The 25,612-nt window shown below is 40.6% G+C and overlaps 1 protein-coding gene across 3 annotated transcripts in view; it reads left to right on the top strand.

Annotated features, from left to right (window-relative positions):
* The first annotated feature begins 457 nt into the window (after positions 1-457).
* The window catches only part of LOC128732813 (segmentation protein cap'n'collar), a 139,126-nt gene continuing 113,971 nt past the window's right edge, over positions 458-25,612 (top strand). The window contains exons 1-2 of one of the 3 annotated variants that reach the window (XM_053826212.1): positions 458-1,014; positions 1,798-2,026. In XM_053826212.1, coding sequence (XP_053682187.1) covers positions 1,829-2,026 — 198 coding nt within the window. In that variant the 5' untranslated portion in view covers positions 458-1,014; positions 1,798-1,828. Of the gene's footprint in view, positions 1,015-1,797; positions 2,027-22,356; positions 24,703-25,612 lie in introns of those variants that run through there. The other 2 variants (XM_053826214.1, XM_053826211.1) reach the window with 2 other exon arrangements.

Here is a 25,612-nt window from a genome sequence, read left to right as displayed (position 1 = left end):
ATGAACAGCACGTGACAAAAGGGTGCTAAACAAACGTCAATCAGTGCAGATACCGTGCAATCACTCGTTTTTTGCTGCGGAACTTGTTGATTGATATTCGAGAATATGACAGATCTAAAACGGAGGTCAAGGCTTATATTTGACTGTCGGTCAGCAAACAAGCAGCCTCGGCCGATTTTGCCACTCGTGGAATCGGAGAGTTGTACAAAACGATATACACATTTGAATACGACACGCGCCAGTTGGAAACCGAGCCGAGAGAAAGAGAAACATTGACTAATACATGCGTTTGCGGCGGAATTGACTATCAGCTACTAGCTCAAAACAAAACACATACTAAGAGTAACTGTCACTGCGACTATGTTTAAGTTATGGGGATGGGGCAAAAATATCTGTTTACGATTCAGCAGCAGTCCAATCGTACACGAAGTCCAACGCGGCACATTGGTAAACCGGTGTCTCTATATTGTCAAAAAAAAACCTAACCACCTCGTGACGTAAACACTCGCTTGAGTTGAGACAAGATTAGCGCTCGCTAGAGCCACCGCTACACCGTAAAGGTAAATTCAACAACGGGCACAGCATGGTAATGGTAGTAAAGATGACGATGACGATGATCGTGTAGTGACTCCCGCGAGGCAATCAGGCAAAGCTAAAAAAACAGACGTAAAAAAACACTTTTGTTTGTGAACGCGTATGCGCGAAACCAGAAATAAGCTCCGCGAATCATCAGTGCTGAAAACAACCGCGCAGTAACCAGCTCGGAAAATTTCAAAGCTTCGGCAAAAGTGATCGCAGCAGTCGACGAAGCCCGAAATATTGACCACAAACCGAAGTGCAACCCCGTGGCGAGAGTGTTTACTACTGCCTAGTGTCATAAGTGAAACTATACGAAGGTAGAGAACGTGAGTGCAGCAGTGCTACTGCAGGCAGACGAAACGTTGCGATTTGAAGCTCAAACTTTTGGGACACACGTGCCATCGAAAACCATTTGCCAGCGTTTGATTGATAGTGGTAGGTGTCGAAAAGGGAGAGTGGTGGAGAAATTAACAGCTTTCTTAGCATTCGTGGTAACAAGTGCTGATATCATAGCTTTAGATTAGTAGTACTCCCAAAGGTTGATTGTGTGAGTGTAGATTAGCTAAAGTGTGTGTTGTTATGTATTGATCGTTTACTGTTCTTAGTATTGCCGCATATAATTGTTTCGAGAAAACCGTTCACTACAAGCGAGCCTGTAGGTATGAAAAGAATGTGAACAACGTGAAAACACAACACATAAAATTATTACTCAAACAGTGAAGTGCTCGTAAACAATATTTTGAGTCGTTCAATTTATAAATAGCATTCTCTGTTGCTTCTGAAATTAGAAAATATATCATGAAATTGTATTACAAACCACGAAAAGAAAAATGATCCGGAATTTGTTATAGGCACAATTCACTTAAAAACACTATTGGGTGAATCATTCCCATCTGCGTGCTGGTCCCGTGCATGTGGCTGTAGTTGTTTAGGTTAATGTTTGCTTTGCGTTTCTACATACAGCAAACCGTGGAGTTTAATAGTGACATGTTGATTAGTTTTCTCTCATTCGCACTCATTGCGTTGACCACCCTGTAACAAGAATGCTGAATATATCCACTCAAGACTTTAACACCACACAACCATTCTGGGGTGGAATGATGAAATCGGTGGCGTGAACGAAAAACCGGAGCGCCACCACTGATAACGAATACTCAAACCGGCTGCTGTGAATAGCCTGTAGCGGACAACCTTCAGCTTTCCCTTCTCTTCCTACAGGAAAACCGGACCTGAGCCCAATGCGCTAAAAATGGCGCTCGATTATGAGGATTTACCGCGGATGCAATCGCTAACGCCTGACCCCGAAACGATTTCACTAAAGGAAGACACTCCGGATGGCAAAGGTATCGAAACCATAGTTAGCACCGCTATTAGTGATGGTGCAAATAGCGAGATCACGACCGAAACCCAATCGCCGTTGCTAAGCTACAATAAGTACGATCTCAAGGTAAGTAGCCAAATTTTGCACGCGCTGCTGGCTGGACTGGTGGCATGTTTACTGCAGAACGAAACAAAGCAAAACACGAAAAAGAAATAAAAAACCAAAACCACCAGATTTGAAACTGGTTGGGGAAGTTTAGGTGTTTTTTTGTTTCGTTTATTGCGGTATGTTAGTAGATTCAGAAAGGCAAACACGTATGTCGATAAGAATATCTGGAAATATCTGCCATTAAAAATACATTAATAATATGGATGGAATGACGTAAGGGTTAGAACGTTAGACTATAAAGCTTGCAATTACCGTTCATTAGTATTGGATGATTAGAATCAATACTTTTACGTTGTATTATTTTTTACTTGCACTTCATTGTTTGAATGTATTCAAATCGTGAAGCGTTTGTGTTGTAAGCTGACAAGTTACCGGGTAATATTCAACGATTTATTTCTGGAATCCTTGCATCATTTTTTCAGTTCTGTAATTACATCATTTTTCGTTGGGAGAGGTTCCCTCATATACCTAGGCGATATATTGAATGAATTTGCATTTAAGCAGAGAAAGCGGATTCTCAAAGACTGACGTTAAGTTTACTGCTGATGACCGACGCCACGCGAAATCTTTCTAAAAATCTACCGTATAAACCTGTTTGATTTGGATTAAAATTTACCTACGTTTTAGATACAGGGAAACATGCACCTTACACAGATTTTAGTATCACTTTGACTTACGAATGATTTTTTAAAAGGGCGTATTTATTTTCGTGGAATTTGTATTTGAAAAATCGTATCTCGAAAAGTATAATTTGCTCCAAAATTATGTCTAAGAATGAGCGGTAAAAAATGCCCTTTACATATAGATTCTAAAGACTATATATGAAAGCGAAACTTATTTATCTTGATAGCGTTTACCCTGCAGTGAGATTTATTTACTATCAAACACGGAAATTAAATCAGGAGACACTCATGGCTTGATAAACACAACTGTTGAATGTAAAGATATGGGTTTTTTCACGTTAGCATCCAACGCTTATCTTACTACAAACATGCATGATTCAGATTTGGTCGAATACCAAGTGTGTAATAATAGTTACCTCAAATGGCTCTGTAATTGGTAATAAAGGACCGCAACGGTGGCATCAGAGCCACAAAGCATCTTTAAGCCATTTCAATAAAATAACTACATATAGATATCCTCAATCGGAAAACATTATTAAAAAGATCCACAAAACAACCTATCATGAAGCGTATTTTTTGATATTTTGGAATGACATGCTAGCATGCTTTAACTCGCCGTAAGACGTAGTCCTACGTCAAAAGCACCTAACAATAATTATTAGAACATTAAAATATTGCGCGCGAACCATACTCTGTTTTCTATAACCTTTTCTATGCTTTTTAAGTCGAGTCAACATCTATTTTGGATTTTAAACCCCAACCTACAACGTCGACGGGAGTGCCCCCAGAGTTCGACCGTCCGATGAATGTTTTCACCGTATTAAATACTTCCCGTCTGAATGCGTTCCGAACCCACGGAACCCACAGAATTGTCGTCGTTCTCAGGTCCTTTGAAGTATAAAATCCGAGACTCTAACATATGCTTTTTATCAATCAAAGCAAACCTAAACGTTCATATCAACATTTTGTTCGACAAATCAACAATAATTATTAAGCTTATATGAGTTTATTTTCAGGGAAAAGGAAAATTTTCCTAAATTGCATTGCCTCGGATGCATGGATTGCATGCGCAACAGGAAGCGTCCGCGTGTTGTAAGCCAAAATGCTGTCAGTTTCTGTCTCGCACCTTTCGTATATATACGTGGTGTGAAAAATGTGAAATAGGGCAGTGCTCAATGTGATATATACAGGTGTGGCAAAGTTGGTTAAGTGGTGTTAGTGCAATGAAGAAATTTCATCATGGTGTGGGTGAAATCGTAAATCGACCAATCACGATGAAGCGTGACGTAAAACTCCAAAAACAAACCCCATGTCCGACCAAAGTAAATTGATATATACCAGGTATGTGACCATCGAGGGTTGCATTAGTGTGTGTAGAAAGAAGAAGAAATAGTTCTGAAATATGGTGGAACTTGCATGAAAATTAAAACTAAATTAATTGTAATTAATGAATGCAGCTATATTATTCCAGAGAAATATTTGAACATTTACAATGAAATGTAAGGAATATAATTTAAAGTCATTTGCACATGTAGCCTTCTTTATTATGCGTAAAAAATTTGAGGACATGGGTGACTAACTATTTCGATGTGCAATTGAAAAATGAATTAATGTTAATGTAATACTTCACGATCAATGCGGTATACGGTTGCTTGAATTAAAACACGTTCCATCCAACATTTTGCTTGCATGATGCTCTTGAATATCTGCCTTTAATGTCTTCTTTTAAAAAATAGTGTTGAGACTTAGAAGTAAAATCGACCGCACTGGCGGATAGAACTGCATCCTGTAGCAGATTGGTGCTAACGGGCGTACATTTAGACCAGTTTTGCAGCCCTTCTGGCAACCCGTCAGCCGCATAATAATTTCGGTAGCGATCGGACGATAGTCAGTCCAGATCGAACCAGTAACAAGAGTAAACGCAAAACTTGCGTATTCGTTATCCTGCAATCAAATATACTTACCACTCTGCAATACTTACCTGTGTAGTTAGTTATTAGTTGGACCCGTTTAGCCTGAAATAAATCTCTAAGTTGTAGTGCCTAATACGGTGACTTAAGTGATATTCTGTAACAGTGAAATTTCCGATCCACTACCATCCTCTTTGGTGGTTATTATCCAGCAGCCGCCGGCTGTCGTCGTTCCCGCCTGCTATACACGCTTGCTGCCGGCTGTCGTCGTCTGCTTTTTTCCTTCAAAATACACAACGTAGGGCAAGCGCCAACACAATTTTGGTGCCGTGACCAGGATTGACTGGTTACTTGCTGTTTGGCGCATCCAGTAGCTGTTTAATTTTTCTACAAGGCTCGATTTATCGGGCGTAAGGTAACGACCTGTCCAATGAAGTTCGCGGGTATCGCAGGTGCCCTTTAGATTCTGCTTTTGTTCTTTCATGCTTCACGTGGATCGGAACTGTTCCTGATTGTTCTGCTGGCATCGGCTGGCACTCATCGCTATTGTTCCTGTTGCAAAGTTTCATTGTTCCTGCTACAAAGTGCTATTATACTACGAATCACCATTGTTCATAATACAAAGTGACGCTTTCATCGATCTGGGCAACAATAGGACTACAATACGACAATTATCTTGCTGTGGCGTCCCAAGCTGTGGGAATTAACGCTTTTCTACCTGCTACGACAAATTCGGAGGATTTTTCGGAATTTTTCACGAGCTGTAGTTCCAGTTTCATTGTGCTGTGGAAATTCTTGGCATTTCTGCATCCTGCTATTCGAACCGGTGAATCCGGTATTCATATTTGTTCCTGTTGGCTGAAATTTATACAAGGCATAATTAGCCTTGGCAAAGGTGAGCACCTTTCCAAGCATTTTTCTACCCTTTTGTGGGTCTACTTGTGGTCTTTCGTTCTGCAGGTCATTCGGCTGTTTCATATCCAGTTTAATTCATCGTGCCGCTTATCAACATGGCGGATCAACAACTAGAAAGGCAGCTGCGTTCCCGGAGATCTACGCTGCTAGCATCGCTGGGTCGGGCAGAGGCTTTTGATGCTGATTTCGACGTTCAACGAGACCAAACGCAGGTAACATTAAGGTTACAATATCTTTCCGGAATATGGGATAACTTAGAGGCCGTGCAGGCTCAATTAGAGGACTTTGAAGCCAGTCCAGAGGGTCAAGCGGAGCATGCAGCGGCACGCGCCGATTTTGAATCCCGTCTCTTCGCAATAAAAGCCAGTCTAATTTCGAAATTGCCTTCTGTTCCTACTAGTCAGAGCCCTCAGCCCTCTCGGTCTTCCTCCACTCTCTCGGGCATCAAGTTGCCAACAATTTCTCTTCCGGAATTCGATGGTGATTATAAGCAGTGGCTTGCTTTTCACGACACTTTCCTAGCGTTGATACATTCCAACAGTGAAGTTCCGGATATTCAAAAGTTTCATTACCTGCGAGCAGCTGTAAAGGGAGAAGCTGCTAAATTGATCGAATCGATTGGAATTAGCTCTGCCAACTACGCTTTGGCCTGGCAGACATTAGAAGGGCGTTATTCCAACGATTATTTACTTAAAAAACGGCATCTGCAGGCACTCTTCGACATTCCGTGCATGAAAAAGGAGTCCGCTACAACGTTACATGGGTTAGTAGACGAGTTCGAGCGGTACGTTAAAATTCTTCATCAACTGGGCGAGCCAACCGGTTCGTGGGGTACAATTTTGGAGCATCTTCTGTGTACCCGCCTGCATGACAGCACTCTTCGAGAATGGGAAAACCATGCCTCGACTGTAGAGAATCCTGATTACACTTGCTTAATCGATTTCCTCCAAAGAAGGACCAGAGTTTTGGATTCAATATCAGTGAATCATAACCACGCTTCCAATCCTGCTTCTGTTACGCCAGCTAACACATCAAAGCGACCCTTTCACTCGCAATATCGTTTGTCTTCCTACTCTTCTACAGCAAATTCAGTAGGATCCAAACCCACAAAAAGATGTGGTGTTTGCGGTCAACCGCACATGGCGATAAAATGCCCAAAGTTCAACCAGCTTACGTTTGGAGAACGTCAGCAACTCGTTCAATCCAAGCGACTTTGTCATAATTGTTTGAAAACTGGCCACATGGTTCGCAATTGTTTCTCCAACTCCAGTTGTCATAAATGCAATCGTCGTCATCATACTCTACTGCATTCTACACAAGGTGACGGATCACGAAGGACCATCGAAGCAACTGCTTCAAGTTCTACTCTACCGGAGAATTCGCAACCTGACGAACTTACTGCAGCAACCGCGTCGGCCCAGTCTTCAGTTCCAGCTACCGAAAATGTTCCAGAAGTGGAAGTCAGCTCTGCTGTCCAGCATCCAAGAGAGAATGTTTTCCTGCTCACTGTGATCGTGAAGGTAATCGACGCCTTCGGACATACGCATCTGGCTCGCGCTCTGTTGGACAGCGCATCGCAGCCAAATCTCATCACAGATCGAATGGCTCAAATTCTTCGCTTAAGAAGGGATCGTGTTAATGTTACCGTACAGGGAGCCGGTAAACTTTGTAAACCGGTTCGGGAATCAGTTTTTGCCCAAATCCATTCTAGACGGGATGATTTTTCTTGCGGTGTAAGTTTTCTAGTAATGGATAAGGTAACGGCAAATCTTCCTTCTCAGGATATTTCTACAACTGGATGGAAAATTCCCAAGGGATTGTTCCTGGCAGATCCATCGTTCAACAAGAGTCAACCAATCGATATGGTATTAGGAGCCAGACATTTCTATTCGTTCTTTACCAGTTCTGCGCATATTCAGTTGGACAAAAATCTACCGCTTTTAGTAGACAGCGTTTTCGGATGGACTATTGTTGGCTCTGCAAGTCCTGTTCTTTCTTCACCAGTTTCTTCTTCGGCAGTCTGCAATACCGTATTAGTTTCGAATATCTCTCTGGAAGGCAACTACTCGGTTGAGGAGACGCAATGTGAAACCCTGTACCAGGCTACTGTTTCCCGAAATCCTGAAGGACGCTATTTTGTACGCTACCCCAAGAAGCCTGATTTCGAATCAATATTAGGTGAATCAAAACCTGCAGCTATGAGACGATTTGAATTACTTGAAAGACGGCTGCAGCGAAACCCACTACTTAAAGATGATTATCACCAGTTCATGCGAGAGTATCTCTCCCTTGGCCATATGCAGTTGATCAAAGAGGACGAAGAACACAACTCTCGAGCCAATTATTTACCTCACCACCCCGTAATTAAGGAAGCAAGTTCGACAACCAAGGTTCGAGTCGTTTTCGACGGCTCTGCAAAAACTTCTACCGGTTTCTCGCCTAATGAAGCTCTTTGCGTAGGCCCCGTGGTGCAGGACGATCTTCTCAGTATCATCTTACGGTTTCGCACATTCCCAGTTGCTCTAGTCGGAGATAATGCTAAAATGTACAGACAAGTACTCGTTCATCCGGAAGATACCCCGTTGCAGGGCATTTTATGGCGCTTTTCACCAGAATCACCTGTACAAACCTACGAATTGCTAACTGTAATTTATGGTTTAGCTCCTTCAACATTTCTTGCGACCCGTACTCTCCAGCAGCTAGCGACAGACGAAGGCGAACCATATACGGCCGATGCACAGGCTCTTAAGAAATGTTTTTATGTCGACGGTTTCATTGGTGGGGCACAAACAGTCGAAGAAGCCACCCAGTTTCAGAAAGGTGAAACCGTCTCAAAACAGTCCTCGATTCACCTGATGAGCCCGTTTTTAGACCCAGAGAGAGTGTTGAGAGTAGGAGGCCGTCTTAATTTGTCCCAGTTACCCTATCGAGCAAAGCATCCGGTTTTAATTCCCGCTAATCACCCGTTTACCCGGATGACAGCTGAACATTACCACCGTAAATTGCTTCATGGCGGCGGGCGTTTGCTGTTAAGCACAATTCGAGTGGAATTTTGGCCGCTAACAGGCCACAAACTAGTTCAAAGCATCGTCAGAAATTGTTTTCGTTGCACATGCCTCAATCCAGTACCTGCCCAGCAACAAAACGGTCAATTACCAGCTCCGAGAATAATCCCAAGTCGTCCATTCAGTATCACCGGCATTGACTACGCTGGCCCACTGTATCTTCGTCCGATTCATAAGCGTGCAGCACCTGCCAAATCTTACCTGTGCGTCTTTGTGTGCTTCTCAACCAAAGCAGTGCACCTAGAATTGGTGAATGACCTCTCCACCCAAGCATTCCAGTGTTGCCTCCGAAGGTTCATTGCCCGGCATGGCTGTCCTGCGCATATCCATTCTGATAATGGTAAAAATTTCGAACCGTCACTGCTACCCATGAGAGAAGATCCGAACGACTTAGCCGCACTCACACCTGGACACTTTCTTATCGGATCATCCCTGCAAGCCCTGCCCGACCCAGATCTGAACGACATACCTGTGAACCGACTCGACCACTACCAGCAGCTGCAGTTGCATGTGCAGCAATTTTGGATCCATTGGCGAAAGGAGTATCTACAAGAACTACAGAAAGACACCAGAGGATGGAAACGAAATGATGAAATAGTTCCCGGCACAATGGTCATCATTGTCGACGAAATGCAACCACCGATTCGCTGGCCGTTAGGGCGAATACAAGCTGTTAAGCCCGGAAAAGATCAGCTGGCACGAGTTGTTTCAGTCCGCACTACTCGTGGAATCATCACTCGTCCGATTGCAAAAATTTGCCTGTTGCCGTGTTCTCCAGTACCGGCCAGCACTTCACAAGATTCTCCAATGGCCAACAACCCACAACCGGCCCAACGCAGTTCGGATATGTCGTCAGAATGAACTAACGTGAGAAGAAATAGTGTTAGAATTATAAAAACCAACCTGTATTACTAGTTAGTTAAAGTTATGTTTCTTATTTACTTTTTTTGTTGAACACGATTGTTCAAGGCGGCGGGTATGTTGAGACTTAGAAGTAAAATCGACCGCACTGGCGGATAGAACTGCATCCTGTAGCAGATTGGTGCTAACGGGCGTACATTTAGACCAGTTTTGCAGCCCTTCTGGCAACCCGTCAGCCGCATAATAATTTCGGTAGCGATCGGACGATAGTCAGTCCAGATCGAACCAGTAACAAGAGTAAACGCAAAACTTGCGTATTCGTTATCCTGCAATCAAATATACTTACCACTCTGCAATGCTTACCTGTGTAGTTAGTTATTAGTTGGACCCGTTTAGCCTGAAATAAATCTCTAAGTTGTAGTGCCTAATACGGTGACTTAAGTGATATTCTGTAACAGTGAAATTTCCGATCCACTACCATCCTCTTTGGTGGTTATTATCCAGCAGCCGCCGGCTGTCGTCGTTCCCGCCTGCTATACACGCTTGCTGCCGGCTGTCGTCGTCTGCTTTTTTCCTTCAAAATACACAACGTAGGGCAAGCGCCAACAAATAGTTTTATTCGAATAGATGCTTGTGCTACTGCTTGAAAATCCTTAAGTTGAAGTCACTGTTCCAAGATGATACCTTTTTATCATAAATTTACCCGTCCCAACACTACGTAGAAAACCATAAAAAGTAATCTTAGATTGCTACAAAACGGTCTTAGAAGATAATTAACACTTTAAAAGCTTACCAGAAATCATCACTGCTATAGAAAATCGCTTGGAACACTTTTGTTTCATACAATAAAGTGAGCACGATATCAATGGTTCAACGATTCAGTAAAAGTCCTTCCAGACGAAAACGATAATATGATATATTATTTATAGATTGATCGAAGGAATTAACGAAATAATAATTTTTGACAAAACGGCAGCTTGTGTATAAAATGAAAAATAATGATCAATATGGAAAAACCTTTGATTAATTTCTTGGTAAAATATTCTTAAAAAATCTGAGGGGTTGTGCACAAGACACAACCGCATAGGTGACGTAAGACTACGTAAGTCTCTTTGTAGCGATAGTAGAATGTATCCATGTATGTAATAATACGATTCTTCATGTATACAAGCTACATTCGTAACGTTTATCAAAGTAGTAACATTGTATACGTTCAATCCTCAACCGATTTTGGAGTTATATCCATGAATTGATTGAATCTATTTTATTAAAACGAATCGAAGTCACACTAAAGCAAACAGTAAATAAATTTTCATGATCTGTTTCTACGTTGAATAGTGCTTTTCCTCTGGTAATCGGTAGACGGTACGCGCGAGTTTTCAAAAAGCTGAAAAATTTGCGCAACACTTTTCTGCAGTTTACAGAAGAAGAACACTGATAATAAAGCATTTACAAGTTGCAGACGTTTTGTAAGTGACAAAAAATGTGGCCCGTGACCAGTAAACTTATTCCCGTCGTTTGTATACTTTCCTTTCCTCAGCAGCCGATGAACACGGCTAAGTGACGACGATGTGCACCGTAAGGCAAACAATGTTTCAAATACAACTTTTAAAATTATGCCACGGATGTGACTCGAAAACCTGTCCTGTCCGATGTGTCGCAAGCTAGCTGCTTGCCGATGTGTCGCCAACGAAAGCCGCTGAGCGCTGACCGAATGAAAATGCGCAGTAAAAGGCATAGCAGCCAAAACCGTATCGTTCACTGGCGGATGAGTCGAAGGATACTTCGGTTTGTTGGCGTCTCGCTTGGTGAATTTGGATGTCTTCGTTGCTTTATCCGGGGAAGCAGCAACAGCTGAAGCTCAACAATTTTCGATCGGATTCTATAAGGGAGTAAATTAAATACAATCATAAGGAAGCTTAATCCATAGCTCATGTCGTATCGTATATATTTCTGTCATCCGTGCTAAGGCAGCACTGATAAGGGAAGGCAAAAATATGAAAATAATTCAATTTTTCAATGACGCGCATTGAAAATCAATAGTTTTCTATATTTTCCAAATCGATTTTCCGATCAATTGGTGTAAATATCTTGGAAATCTATTGAAAATTGACTGCATTATAAGCCGAAGCGTGAAAACGCATTTCCACTTTGATGACGTCATTTTTTTTATGGGAGCCTGGACCACTGCGACCATTAGTTAGATCTATTGTGGTATACTCCGAGTTGCTGTTTCATTTCCAAAAACCCCAATCACGAAGTGAAAATTCTGGTAAAACATAGGTTCATTATTTTCAATTTTTCAATAGTTCAACTTAAGAATCCAAGGTTTCCTTCATTTGGGCCAATTCTAAGAAGATATTGCAATCGATTGGTGTAAGAATATTGAAAATCGATCAAAACCTGACCACTTTTCGAGAAAGATTTTTTGGAATTACGCCCTATACCAGCTATCTTCCTAAGAGACGTAGTCCTACGTCAAAACTTGCAGTAAAATTTGAAGTGGATCGATTCAGCCGTTTTAGGCTTGCTCACCGGCTTTGAAAATATGTACAATTTGGAGAAAAAGACGTTCAGGATTTAGATTTCCTTCCTCAATCGCGTTTTTTTTTTAAATGTTTTTTTTTAAATTGAACAATGTTTACATTTTTACATTCGAACAACAAACAATCATGAATGTATCCATAGTAACTCCGTCAGGGCGAACTCGACGCTCCTCCAATGAATGTCAAAAGATTGTGCCCACTTGTGCTCAATATCTGCCATTATCGCTCGTGGAAAGCTGGATTGCCCGATGTTTCCAAGTAACATATCACAAATATTCCGGTAGCAAAAGAACGAGCAACAACTAGCAACATGTTGCATCCCACGGTGAAGACCGTACAGGGAATATAATGAAGTTAGGTTTTGCTTTTTTCAAACTCATCATTTTCTCAACAATTTTTGTGTCCTGATCCTGGTTTCTTGTTAGATAAATATATTTATAATTTTGATTGATACTACATATTCTTAAACATCCCTAAAATAAAACCCCACGCTTATGCATTGTTCGCATTGAGATAATCACAATTTGCTGTGTATGCGTGCGTTCGGTACTGCCAGCTTTCGTGTTCGTCCTTAAAATCCTTAAGTTGAAGTCACTGTTCCAAGATGATACCTTTTTATCATAAATTTACCCGTCCCAACACTACGTAGAAAACCATAAAAAGTAATCTTAGATTGCTACAAAACGGTCTTAGAAGATAATTAACACTTTAAAAGCTTACCAGAAATCAGACGAAAAATATCGCGGGCGGATAACAATGTTGCTCATGCTGCTTATTGAACAATCATGTCCGAGCATTTAAAAAAAAATCTTTTTTGTTTTACTACTTGTAGGAAAGCGATATAACGACATTTCTTTGAGACATCTTGATACCGCTTTGACGAAAAAATTTCCGCTTGCAATTTGGAATGTTGCACTTCATTGTATTCATGAAAATACATACTAGAAATAATGTTCTAAGCATAAACATAAAAGCTGTAAGAAAAAAAAAGACAAATCTTGCGTAGAACTAGTGTATAGATGTGTTAGTGCAAAGTGTATATGACAGCTCGCATTGTCATATACCTGGTATATATCAATTTACTTTGGTCCGACGCGGTTTGTTTTTGTAGTTTGACGTCGTTTTCTGATTTTTCGCTACTAATCCCATCAAATGTCTTCATCTGCCACACCTTTTTAAACCTCATTGGGCAGTGCTGCCCGTTTGGCAGCAATAATAATACCGTTGGTGACCTATAATCTGAACATTTTAGTGTAATAAAATTCAAATGTTACTTGAGTATTTAGAGTACAGACGCGCAGGTGTAGTGAGATGGAAATGTTAATATTTTAACCATTGATTTACTAACAACATATGTGTCAATTACTCTCAATATACTATGCAATGTTTAAAAAAATTCAATTGGCTCATTTGTGATGCAAAATATGCATCGTAATTCGCAAAGTTCCACGGTACATACCTCAGGTTTAAATTGCACTTGCTGTTGATTATAGGTTGATATCGATTCAATTCTGACTGATCACCAAAACTGTTTAAATCAAAACATTTGAAAGAGTGCTGACTTCATTCGCTCACTCACTCGCAGCTTCACTCGCTGCTGCAGTGCTGGAAGCGGACGAGCTGGACGAAGCCCCTCTCGAGGACTGCTGGAACACCATCAAAATAGCCATCAGCATTGTAGCGGAGAGCTCTATCGGGCATGTGACACGAAATCAGCGGAACGATTGGTTTGACTATGATTGTACGAGGGTGATGGATGGGGAGAACGCTGCGCGCGCGGCCAAGTTATGCTCTGCTACACGTTAGACTGTGGAAAGACACAAACAGAAGAAGATGCAGCGAAACCAATTTTTTCGGGAGAAACAGCGCTACCTGGAAGGGCAGGAATATGTAGAAATGGAGCGGCTGCATCGTTCTCAGAAAGTTCTACTAAAAACTGAACGGATCCCGCAAAGGCTTTGTGCCGCGAGCCGAAATGTGTCGGGATAAGAATGGCAGTATTCGGATGGACGGACGATCGTGAGGTGACCGATAGGTGGAAGAAGCACTTCGACGAACACCTGAATAGCGCCCAGGCGGAGAACCATGGCGGTGAGGAAAGCGATTTCGACGGTGCAACAAACGGTCAAGAACACTACGGCAGATCCTCCAAAAGGGCCGCGAATACAGAGTAAAGTTCCCACGCACCTTTTGTTCGTTGACTTCAAAGCTGCATATGATACCATCGATCGGAAAATGTTACGGAAAATCATGGACGAGCGCAGCTTCCCCAGAACACAAGCTCATCAAACTATTCAATCTACGATGGATGGTACCAGGGATGATTCCTCTTCAGAATAAAAAAAGAGAAAAGAAAAATTCGCACTATACTCAGTCGTGATTTATTCTTCTCCGTTTTGTCTTAACTTTTTTGTTTTTACTGACCGCGATTGCTCAGCATCCTGCACATTGTTCTTGCTCTACTCATTGAGGAGTAAACTGAGCAACAAAATATTAATACACTTTTTGGCTGCCCATGATATGGACACAAAAAGACTGTTTAGATTTCTCGCAGCGGCAACAGTGCCAAAAACGTTACCATACTACGATAGCCGATGATAGACATGGCAAAATTAGAATTCCAGTGCTGCAGTTGCTTCTGACACGTACTGCAGTACGAGCGATTTCAAAAGTTTTTCATTTTTCGCACAATGAGAAACTAAAGTTTGTATATATTTCTCTTTATTTTTAGTCTGTTTCTCTTTATGTGCATGTATTTCTTATCTGCAGCAGCAGTTCTGCTCATTGTGTTGAATGGAAAATTGCACTTTTTGCACAATGAGTGAGGAAATAACAAGCCTGGAGGTACGCAGTGCTGTGTTCGGATTTCGGGTGGATTGTCAATTTCAATTCGGCTGCTTTGCCGATGCCATGGATACATCGGCAGAACATCTGTGGCGGTGGCTGAACAGTGCACTAGACTAAAGCGCGAAGCAGAAAAGATTGGGTAGAAGGTAAATACGTCTAAAATAAAGTACGTTGGTTTGCACGACGTGCAAATTAAAAATGGTTCAAACGTCATTTTCAATATGACAACATTTGCTTATGCAGACAATGCACATTAGCACGATTTATTTGTGCTGATCTACCGTGTTTAAACTGTGTCACATTGCGTTTTCCCAACGATTATGGTAGAAATCCGATCGGAGAATGAAATATTCGCTGCTTTCAACTGCCAACTGAATCAAACCACCAAAACAATAACAAAGAGCAGGGCAGCCAGTTCACACAAGTTCCAGCATACTTAGGGTTACCAGTTGTTCAAATTAAAAACTAACCCCGTTAGTTTGCATGAGGAATCGTTCAAACGAACGGGGGTCCACTGTACTCTGCAAAGATGGTGTTTGCCTCAAATCCGGTAGGAACAAGACGACCAGGAGCGCAACGAGCAAGATGATTCGACCAGGTGGAGCGAGATCTGGCGGAAAGTCCAAGGAATTGGAGAGCGGTAGCCCACAACTGAGTTAATTGGAGCAACCTTGTTTAACAGGCTTTGTCTTAGGACGGCAAGCCACCTAAGTAACTAAGAAAGAGTGCTGGCAAATTAGATGGTTTTTCCACACCTGCGCACGAAACATAATGACGAACCAGTTTGTTTATTCGGCTCTTTTGAAGCCCTGATTTGACGGTTCGATTAGTGTTTTTGCCTCAATCTTTGCGGACCTATACTTTATATACCGTCAGCAGTAAATAGTAATTTTTAAATGATTTTTTGTTAAGGAAATTTTCGTATTACAACTGGTTGTTAAAAATTGAATCGCTAATTATTACCGCGAAATATGGCTATGCGGGAATATTGTAAATATTATCTATACCTATAAAAATGGATTTCTGTCTGTCTGTCCGTATGTTCCTGATAGAATCGAAAACTACCGAAAATTTGTATGCAGGGGTTTTTGGGGCCGGGGAAGGTTCTCAAATTTCTGCATAACTCGAAAACTAATCAGGCAAATGGAACCAAATTTGGCAAGTGGGTGTTTTTGGAGATAAGATTTTTTTCTATGGTGTATTGAGACCTCTCCCCTTTTTAGGAAGGGAATTAAAACCCCTCCCCCCTTTAGGAGGGGGGGGGGGGTCCCATACAAATGAAATACAAATTTCCTCATAACTCGAGAACAAATCAAGCAAATGAAACCAAATTCGTCATATGAAGGTTTTTGGAGGCAAGAATTTTTCCTATGGTGAATTAGGACCCCTCCTTACTTTAGGAGGGGGGCCTTCTATGCAAATGAAATACAATTTTTTTCATAACTCGAGAACTTATCAATCAAATGGAACCAAATTTGGCATGTGGGTGTCTTTGGAGGCAAATATTTTTCCTATGGTGAATTGAGACCCCTCCTTTCTTTGGAAGGGGAATTCTAACCCCTCCCCACTTAAAGATGGGGGGGGGGCTCCCATACAAATGTAATACAAATTTCCTCATAACTCTAGAACTAATCAAGCAAATGGAACCAAATTTGGCATGTGGGGGATTTTGTAGGTATTTTTTATCAGGTAGGATTTTTCTTATGATGGTTTGAGATCCCTCACCCCTGTGGTAGGGGAATAAGGACTCTCATACAAACAAAACAGAAATTTTTGCGTAACTGAAAAACTAATCAAACTCGAGAAATTTTAGACTTTTCCATAAAACATAACTGAAAATAACAAGACCACCAAACACTATTTGTTTTCCTAGGTCTTCTGACCTCTATTATTTTCCTTCTGTTGGGTTCGAGCGAGTGACAACAAGTAAGAAGAGGATCACCCCGAGAGTCGAAATGGTAATTCCCATGAAAAGGTCGGAAGGTTTGACCACTGCGCCCATTATTTTGATCTATTGTGGTATACTTCTGCTTTCGTCTAGGTATTAGATGCCGACAAAACACTATTGATGGAAGTGTTCGTCATTGTCAATTCATACCTCTTCTCCCAGTCCGGCATAGCACTTCTGATGTAGTTTATTACCTGATTGGGATTTGCAGACCAGACTTCGAAAGGCTCCATTGTTCCTTTACCGAAGGATCTTAGTCTGCGAAGAGTTAGTGCACTGTACGGGCCGAGCAGATGTTCTGCAGTTTCACTTTCGAATTCGCAGAGTTGGCAAGTATTATTGTTCAGCCTACCAATCGTTTTGAGATGGCGTTTTCTCGGACTGTGACCAGTAAATAGTCCTATTATTATACTTAGTTCGGTTTTCTTCAAAGCAAGCTTTCTACTTTACTGTGACGAAAAATTAAAAATTTGTTAATTAAACTACCCATGCTTTCATAGTTACGTAACTGCCAAAATGAATTATCTAAGGTGTGCTAAGGTTGAGCTCCTCAGAAACTTGCTAAACTCGGGACTGTGACAGATTCACGATTTATGTACAACACATTTTAATTTGTGGTAATACGAAGTTTGTCGGGTCAGCTAGTGAAATATAAAAATAATAATGGATCCTATACTGACATAGATATAACTTTTTTTACAACAAGATGTATTTCAATTGCATCTACTATTTTCACAAATGATGCCTATTTAAGCTGTGAATGATTCGGCGAAAATTTTAACTTTACAGTTAACTCACAAGTCTGTATTGATTTTCATAGAATTCTTCCAGAGCAAACCCATTAACTGGCTTAAAATGACAGCCAGAGACAAATTTGTATGTATTTTATGCTAACTTTTGACTGTACTTTAACATATTTTATTTGTAAAAATAGTTTTTAAAATAACTGCTATAGAAAATCGCTAGGAACACTTTTGTTTCATACAATAAAGTGAGCACGATATCAATGGTTCAACGATTCAGTAAAAGTCCTTCCAGACGAAAACGATAATATGATATATTATTAATAGATTGATCGAAGGAATTAACGAAATAATAATTTTTGACAAAACGGCAGCTTGTGTATAAAATGAAAAATAATGATCAATATGGAAAAACCTTTGATTAATTTCTTGGTAAAATATTCTTAAAAAATCTGAGGGGTTGTGCACAAGACACGACCGCATAGGTGACGTAAGACTACGTAAGTCTCTTTGTAGCGAGAGTATTGTGCTTTGCAAGAAATCTTTTCATTCTCGGTTCATAGCAAGCTGTCAAAATAATTCTGTATTGAGCGAAGCTGACGAATTTTCGTTAATTGAATATCGATATTTTTCACATATCGATACGTATACTCAGCTGAGAGCATAATCAGCAAAAATGCTCGCATCACGTGACGATCTGCATTTTACATTTGTTTTATAACACTCCGTTTGACTTGTTTTATAACGTGTTAACATTTACAAAGCTGTTATATGCATGCTGCAATTAACTATTTCGAAAAAAAACTATCGAGATTTCGTCCACGAATATCGGTACCAGTTATATCGATACATTATCGCCCAATGCTGACCTCGCCAAATATTGAAGGATGTGCTTTTGTCCAGAGCTGCCATACAAATAGATTAATTTCTATTGTTTAGATATTTGCAACCCCATTCCGTACTTCTTAAATTTTGTTACTATATTTACACATATTTTTATACTTATGATATTCAATGAATTTATATAATACATATTTTTGAATGTAAGATGCTAAAAGACATTTTTTATGTAGTTTTAGTTGCTAAAGCGTCAGTAACAATTGCACATATAAACCAAAAAATATTTGGCCACCTTTCCTTGTTCTCGTTGCAGTGATTGACGATGCGGGTTACCGCCGCAACAGGATGAAAATTTATGTAAATAACCGCAATAGAATGTATCCATGTATGTAATAATACGATTCTTCATGTATACAAGCTACATTCGTAACGTTTATCAAAGTAGTAACATTGTATACGTTCAATCCTCAACCGATTTTGGAGTTATATCCATGAATTGATTGAATCTATTTTATTAAAACGAATCGAAGTCACACTAAACCAAACAGTAAATAAATTTTCATGATCTGTTTCTACGTTGAATAGTACTTTTCCTCTGGTAATCGGTAGACGGTACGCGCGAGTTTTCAAAAAGCTGAAAAATTTGCGCAACACTTTTCTGCAGTTTACAAAAGAAGAACACTGATAATAAAGCATTTACAAGTTGCAGACGTTTTGTAAGTGACAAAAAATGTCGCCCGTGACCAGTAAACTTATTCCCGTCGTTTGTATACTTTCCTTTCCTCAGCAGCCGATGAACACGGCTAAGTGACGACGATGTGCACCGTAAGGCAAACAATGTTTCAAATACAACGTTTAAAATTATGCCACGGATGTGACTCGAAAACCTGTCCTGTCCGATGTGTCGAAAGCCGCTGAGCGCTGACCGAATGACGATGCGCAGTAAAAGGCATAGCAGCCAAAACCGTATCGTTCACTGGCGGATGAGTCGAAGGATACTTCGGTTTGTTGGCGTCTCGCTTGGTGAATTTGGATGTCTTCGTTGCCTTATCCGGGGAAGCAGCAACAGCTGAAGCTCAACAATTTTCGATCGGATTCTATAAGGGAGTAAATTAAATACAATCATAAGGAAGCTTAATCCATAGCTCATGTCGTATCGTATATATTTCTGTCATCCGTGCTAAGGAATCACTGATAAGGGAAGGCAAAAATATGAAAATAATTCAATTTGTCAATGACGCGCATTGAAAATCAATAGTTTTCTATATTTTCCAAATCGATTTTCCGATCAATTGGTGTAAATATCTTGGAAATCTATTGAAAATTGACTGCATTATAAGCCGAAGCGTGAAAACGCATTTCCAATTTGATGACGTCATTTTTTTTATGGGAGCCTGGACCACTGCGACCATTAGTTAGATCTATTATGGTATACTCCGAGTTGCTGTTTCATTTCCAACAACCCCAATCACGAAGCGAAAATTCTGGTAAAACATAGGTTCATTATTTTCAATTTTTCAATAGTTCAACATCAAGAATCCAAGGTTTCCTTCATTTGGGCCAATTCTAAGAAGATTTTGCAATCGATTGGTGTAAGAATATTGAAAATCGATCAAAACCTGACCACTTTTCGAGAAAGATTTTTTGGAATTACGCCCTATACCAGCTATCTTCCTAAGAGACGTAGTCCTACGTCAAAACGTGCAGTAAAATTTGAAGTGGATCGATTCAGCCGTTTTCGGCTTGCTCACCGGCTTTGAAAATATGTACAATTTGGAGAAAAAGACGTTCAGGATTTAGATTTCCTTCCTCAATCGCGTTTTTTTAAATGTGCGTTTAACTTCGTAAATATTTGATAGATCGGTATGAAAATTTCTATGTGTATAATTAAATTTTTATATATGTATGATATTTACACTACGCAAACGCGCAAAATCCAGAATCCTTGTGGATATGTAGATAAAAGCGCGGTTAGATTGGCAACATGTGACATGCAACTTTTCTTAAACTATCCAGCTTTCCACGAGCGATAATGGCGGATATTGAGCACAAGTGGGCACAATCTTTTGACATTCATTGGAGGAGCGTCGAGTTCGCCCTGACGGAGTTACTATGGAAACATCCATGATTGTTTGTTGCTCGAGTGTAACAATGTAAACATTGTTTAATTTTGCAGATCAGATATTTGGACATTCTCCTTGAAGTTTGCGAAAACTTCGAAGCCACAATCCATAAAATTTCTTGGCCGTTCAATTATGTTTCTCTTTAGCTGATCTGCAAAATTGAACAATGTTTACATTTTTACATTCGAACAACAAACAATCATGAATGTATCCATAGTAACTCCGTCAGGGCGAACTCGACGCTCCTCCAATGAATGTCAAAAGATTGTGCCCACTTGTGCTCAATATCTGCCATTATCGCTCGTGGAAAGCTGGATTGCCCGATGTTTCCAAGTAACATATCACAAATATTCCGGTAGCAAAAGAACGAGCAACAACTAGCAACATGTTGCATCCCACGGTGAAGACCGTACAGGGAATATAATGAAGTTAGGTTTTGCTTTTTTCAAACTCATCATTTTCTCAACAATTTTTGTGTCCTGATCCTGGTTTCTTGTTAGATAAATATATTTATAATTTTGATTGATACTACATATTCTTAAACATCCCTAAAACAAAACCCCATGCTTATGCATTGTTCGCATTGAGATAATCACATTTTGCTGTGTATGCGTGCATTCGGTACTGCCAGCTTTCGTGTTCGTTTTGTGCTGTCGAATAATAAAATCGAAGATGTGACGTCTTCTCCCGTGTCCCGTGTGTACTGTGCAAAGTAAATTGATATATACCAGGTATATGACAATGCGAGCTGTCATATACACTTTGCACTAACACATCTACACTAGTTCTGAGATTTCGAGCATTTTGTATGGAAAATTAGTTAATTTTTTAAAAAAATCGTTGGATACGCAAGATTTGTCTTTTTTTTCTTACAGCTTTTATGTTTATGCTTAGAACATTATTTCTAGTATGTATTTTCATGAATACAATGAAGTGCAACATTCCAAATTGCAAGCGGAAATTTTTTCGTCAGAGCGGTATCAAGATGTCTCAAAGAAATGTCGTTATATCGCTTTCCTACAAGTAGTAAAACAAAAAAGATTTTTTTTTAAATGCTCGGACATGATTGTTCAATAAGCAGCATGAGCAACATTGTTATCCGCCCGCGATATTTTTCGTCTGATTTCTGGTAAGCTTTTAAAGTGTTAATTATCTTCTAAGACCGTTTTGTAGCAATCTAAGATTACTTTTTATGGTTTTCTACGTAGTGTTGAGACGGGTAAATTTATGATAAAAAGGTATCATCTTGGAACAGTGACTTTTCAAGCAATAGCACAAGCATCTATTCGAATAAAACTATTTTTTAAAAGAAGACATCAAAGGCAGATATTCAAGAGCATCATGCAAGCAAAATGTTGGATGGAACGTGTTTTAATTCAAGCAACCGTATACCGTATTGATCGTGAAGTATTACATTAACATTAATTCATTTTTCAATTGCACATCGAAATAGTTAGTCACCCATGTTCTCAAATTTTTTACGCATAATAAAGAAGGCTACAAGTGCAAATGACTTTAAAATATATTCCTTACATTTCATTGTAAATGTTCAAATATTTGTCTGGAATAATATAGCTGCATTCATTAATTACAATTAATTTAGTTTTAATTTTCATGCAAGTTCCATCATATTTCAGAACTATTTCTTCTTCTTTCTACACACACTAATGCAACCCTCGATGGTCACATACCTGGTATATATCAATTTACTTTGTGTACTGTGTTCGTTCAACACGGGCGGATTTGACGGTGTATACGTGTATCCGCGACTGCTCGCGTTGAATTTTGCCGACGGTGAACACCACCACCACGAAGAAGATGACTATTCATTACGTTGTGCACGGTCCACTGACGGCTGAACGGAAAGGACGGATGGAAATCGCGATTCGCGACCGCTGCGTTACGTCTCAATATCGCGGTATTGCACGGGAGGAATAAAGGAAAGTTTTTCTCGAAACTCAAGTACCCAGTCGTAAGCAACCAGACCAGAGTGTTTAAAGTCGTGAAGCATTTCGGTTATTATCCGCGATCACGAAAGAACCGTTCCGAATATCGAAGTGAATGGTGCGTTTGGTCAGTCTGATTGAACAGGTCGACAAACTCGGTGTGCTGCGCTTAGAAGAAAAAGAGGAAAAAAGTGGCAAGCAATTTACAAACAAGCAAACATCTGGTTTTTCACAGGAACTGCTAAGGTTCTCTGTGCAGAATTGAAATATAGGCTTTCGTCATTGGCCGCAAAGCTGAGGCTGAGCCCTCCATCGTCGAATTTGTGAGGCGTTTCACTCGTTGAATAAATTTGTGTTCCATGGCATTCAGTTTGGCAGCCGAAGAGTAGTGAGAGTGACCGAAATACAATTAGCCTCTTTAATGTTAAGTGGTGAAATTCGGCAGTAGAGTGATGCGAGTTTGATATCACAGGTGGATAGATTAGTGCTGTTTAAATAATTGATTGCTGTCCGTCAATCGATAAACTTTGCCGTATTTGGTTTTTGTGTGCAACCGAGACTTTGGTTCTTTGTTGATTCTCGTACAACACACAAGACAGTAATTACCTGTTTGCTACCTTACGAGGAGGTAGGTGGCATGTGTTAAACCCTGCAAGGTGAGAAAGGTAAAGCGGAAAAGTAACGAAAGATACGCAACCTATCTCCAACAAGTAGCAGTGGAGGGCCTCGAATCCTCTCGTGTTGACCATAAATGTATTGCTGCTGTCGCTACTACGGGTCCGGCTCGTCACGAGAGTCGTGAGGGCCTTGATGATGAAACCACCGGAGAACGGTGGTGCCAGTGAGACTCATGTGCAAATACGGTAAAGAGAATTGAGGACAGAATAGCAAAACAGTATGAGCTTACTGTTTATGTCGCGTGGATTGTGGTTGCAGAAATTTTGCAAAATCAAAACACCGGTTGTCAGCAATTAACGCAGTGCTTGTGTTGTGAACTATGGCAGAAATTATTATCAGGAACTGAACTGTGGCTCCTATAGAATAGAACCTCGAGCCTTTAACCTAGATCTGACGAAAGCGACTCACTCACACCTGCCCGTGCTGTGTGCTGTGTAATCATGAAAAAGACTGATTCATACCCATAGACTGTGTAGCCTACGAAGCAGTTTTTGTATTTTATTACCATACACCTCACTTGTTTACTGAGTCATTGATCTCAGCGTCTGTGCTCAGAGCGTCCGCGTCTGCTAAAATTGCGTTGTTTTACGAAAAGCTACATCATAACATTTTGCGTTTGATTCGATTCGTTGTAATACAAAGCAAAAACAACGATGATTTCCCACAAGAAGAACTACGTCGAACAGTTGCTGCATCTGGCGTTGACACTCAGCCTACTGCGTGTCGATCCGGAAAACTATCTGGATCTCCACTGGGAAACTCGCCTGGCCGGAACGGGTGTTGGAGGTTGGCAGCTGGAATTACGAGCCGCTCCCTTATCCGATCAGACCTACGTTAACCGGAAAGCTCTGCCTTCCATCATCGAAGATCTAGCCCGTTTCGATACGCAGTACAATGTTCCTTTCAGACACTTCGATCTGCAGGCTTACCTGCTTAATATTCAGAATTCAAACTCTACCAATCAAACGGCGTCTACACGTGCCTCGTCGCCAATTCCGTTGGCTTCATCGGAGTCATCGAATTCATCCGCCAGCCCCGCAGTAACGGCCGATCCACTTATGCTGCCGAGCTTCGAGAATTTCGACGCCGAGGACATTTTTCTTAATTCCGATCCGTTTGCCTTCGATAGTAGCTCGATTCTCGAGCAGAATATGGCTGATTTAAACGATTTCGGCGAAGCACCAATCAACAGCTATGCACTGGATCAAATCCCGTTGAAGAACGAGCCACCAACGATGTTCGAAGATTTGCTACGTTTACCGTTCGAAAGTTTCGCATCGGGTGTCAACGACAACCTGGAACTGTCGGACCTAGAGAGTGAGGAAGCTGGCAGTTCGCATGAGTGCTGTCAGTCTTGCGATGCTCGCAAGAAGGGACTAGCGACGGTCAAGGTAAAACAAGAACCCCCGGACGACGAAGATCAATCGGCTGCTGGTTGTGGAGCGGCCGGTGAATTGCAGCAGCAGGTGAAGCAGGAACCTCTGGATGATCTGCAACCGACGCAGATCAAACAGGAGGAGGAAACTGATAGCGAAAGCAGGGACCAGGATGACCGGAAGATACCCGTGACGGTGGAATTGACGCAGGAGGTAAGTTTAGACGGGATTGTCAGAAAGTTCACTGAAAAATGCATAAATGTCAAACTTTGTCAAGAAATGGTGAAACAACCGAACGCATGTCTGAACATCTTTTGCCTCCCTTGACTGTGTTTTCGGTTATTTCCACTAGACAGAGTCTTCTCGTCTAAAACTAAGGAGTCTTCTCGATTAAAACTAAGGAAATTATGATATCATTCGACGTGTTCCGTACTGTTCCGGTGTACGAAGTCGTAAAACTTTTAGAAAATTGGCTACTTTCACAACGTAGTGGAAATGAGTGGAGAACAAATGTTAAGTGCTACTTGAAACTGTCCCAACTTTGTATGGTGGAAAATTATTTCGAATTTAGAGACAGCTTTTATAAGCAAAAGTTGGGAACCTCAATGGGGAATCCCATGTCACATTTCTTATGTGAGCTGAAGGAAATGAATGTTTTGCCAGATCGCTGGTGGAGATATGTGGACGACATTTTTTGTGTTTTAAAACAAGATGACTGATACTCTCTTGAAAACAATCAATACTGTCCACAAGGATATTAATATTACATTCCAGAAGGAACAAAACAACAGGCTTTCATTCTTGGAGATTGTCGTTATAAGAAATTCCACAGATTTTGATTTCGAAGTTTATAGGAAATCCACTGATCTATCTCGATAATAAAGAGAAAAAAAATCCACTGATCCTAAACGGGTGATACCTATCACGTCCAATCATTCCTTTCAAAACAAAATGGATTCTTTTGACTACATGATTTTTCGAGTGGAAACTCTTCCAAAAAGCAAGTTTGTTCCAATTCTAAATGAAGCAAGATTTAATACAGGATGGCCACTCAACCGGAAAACCAGGAAAAGACTAGGAATTTTAATACAAAAGGAGGAAAAAATTCAATTGCTTACTGATG

Source organism: Sabethes cyaneus, chromosome 1 (assembly GCF_943734655.1).
Source record: "Sabethes cyaneus chromosome 1, idSabCyanKW18_F2, whole genome shotgun sequence".
In the NCBI taxonomy this organism is placed as follows: Eukaryota; Metazoa; Arthropoda; class Insecta; order Diptera; family Culicidae; genus Sabethes; species Sabethes cyaneus.
This window is presented reverse-complemented; position numbering and strand designations above follow the sequence as displayed.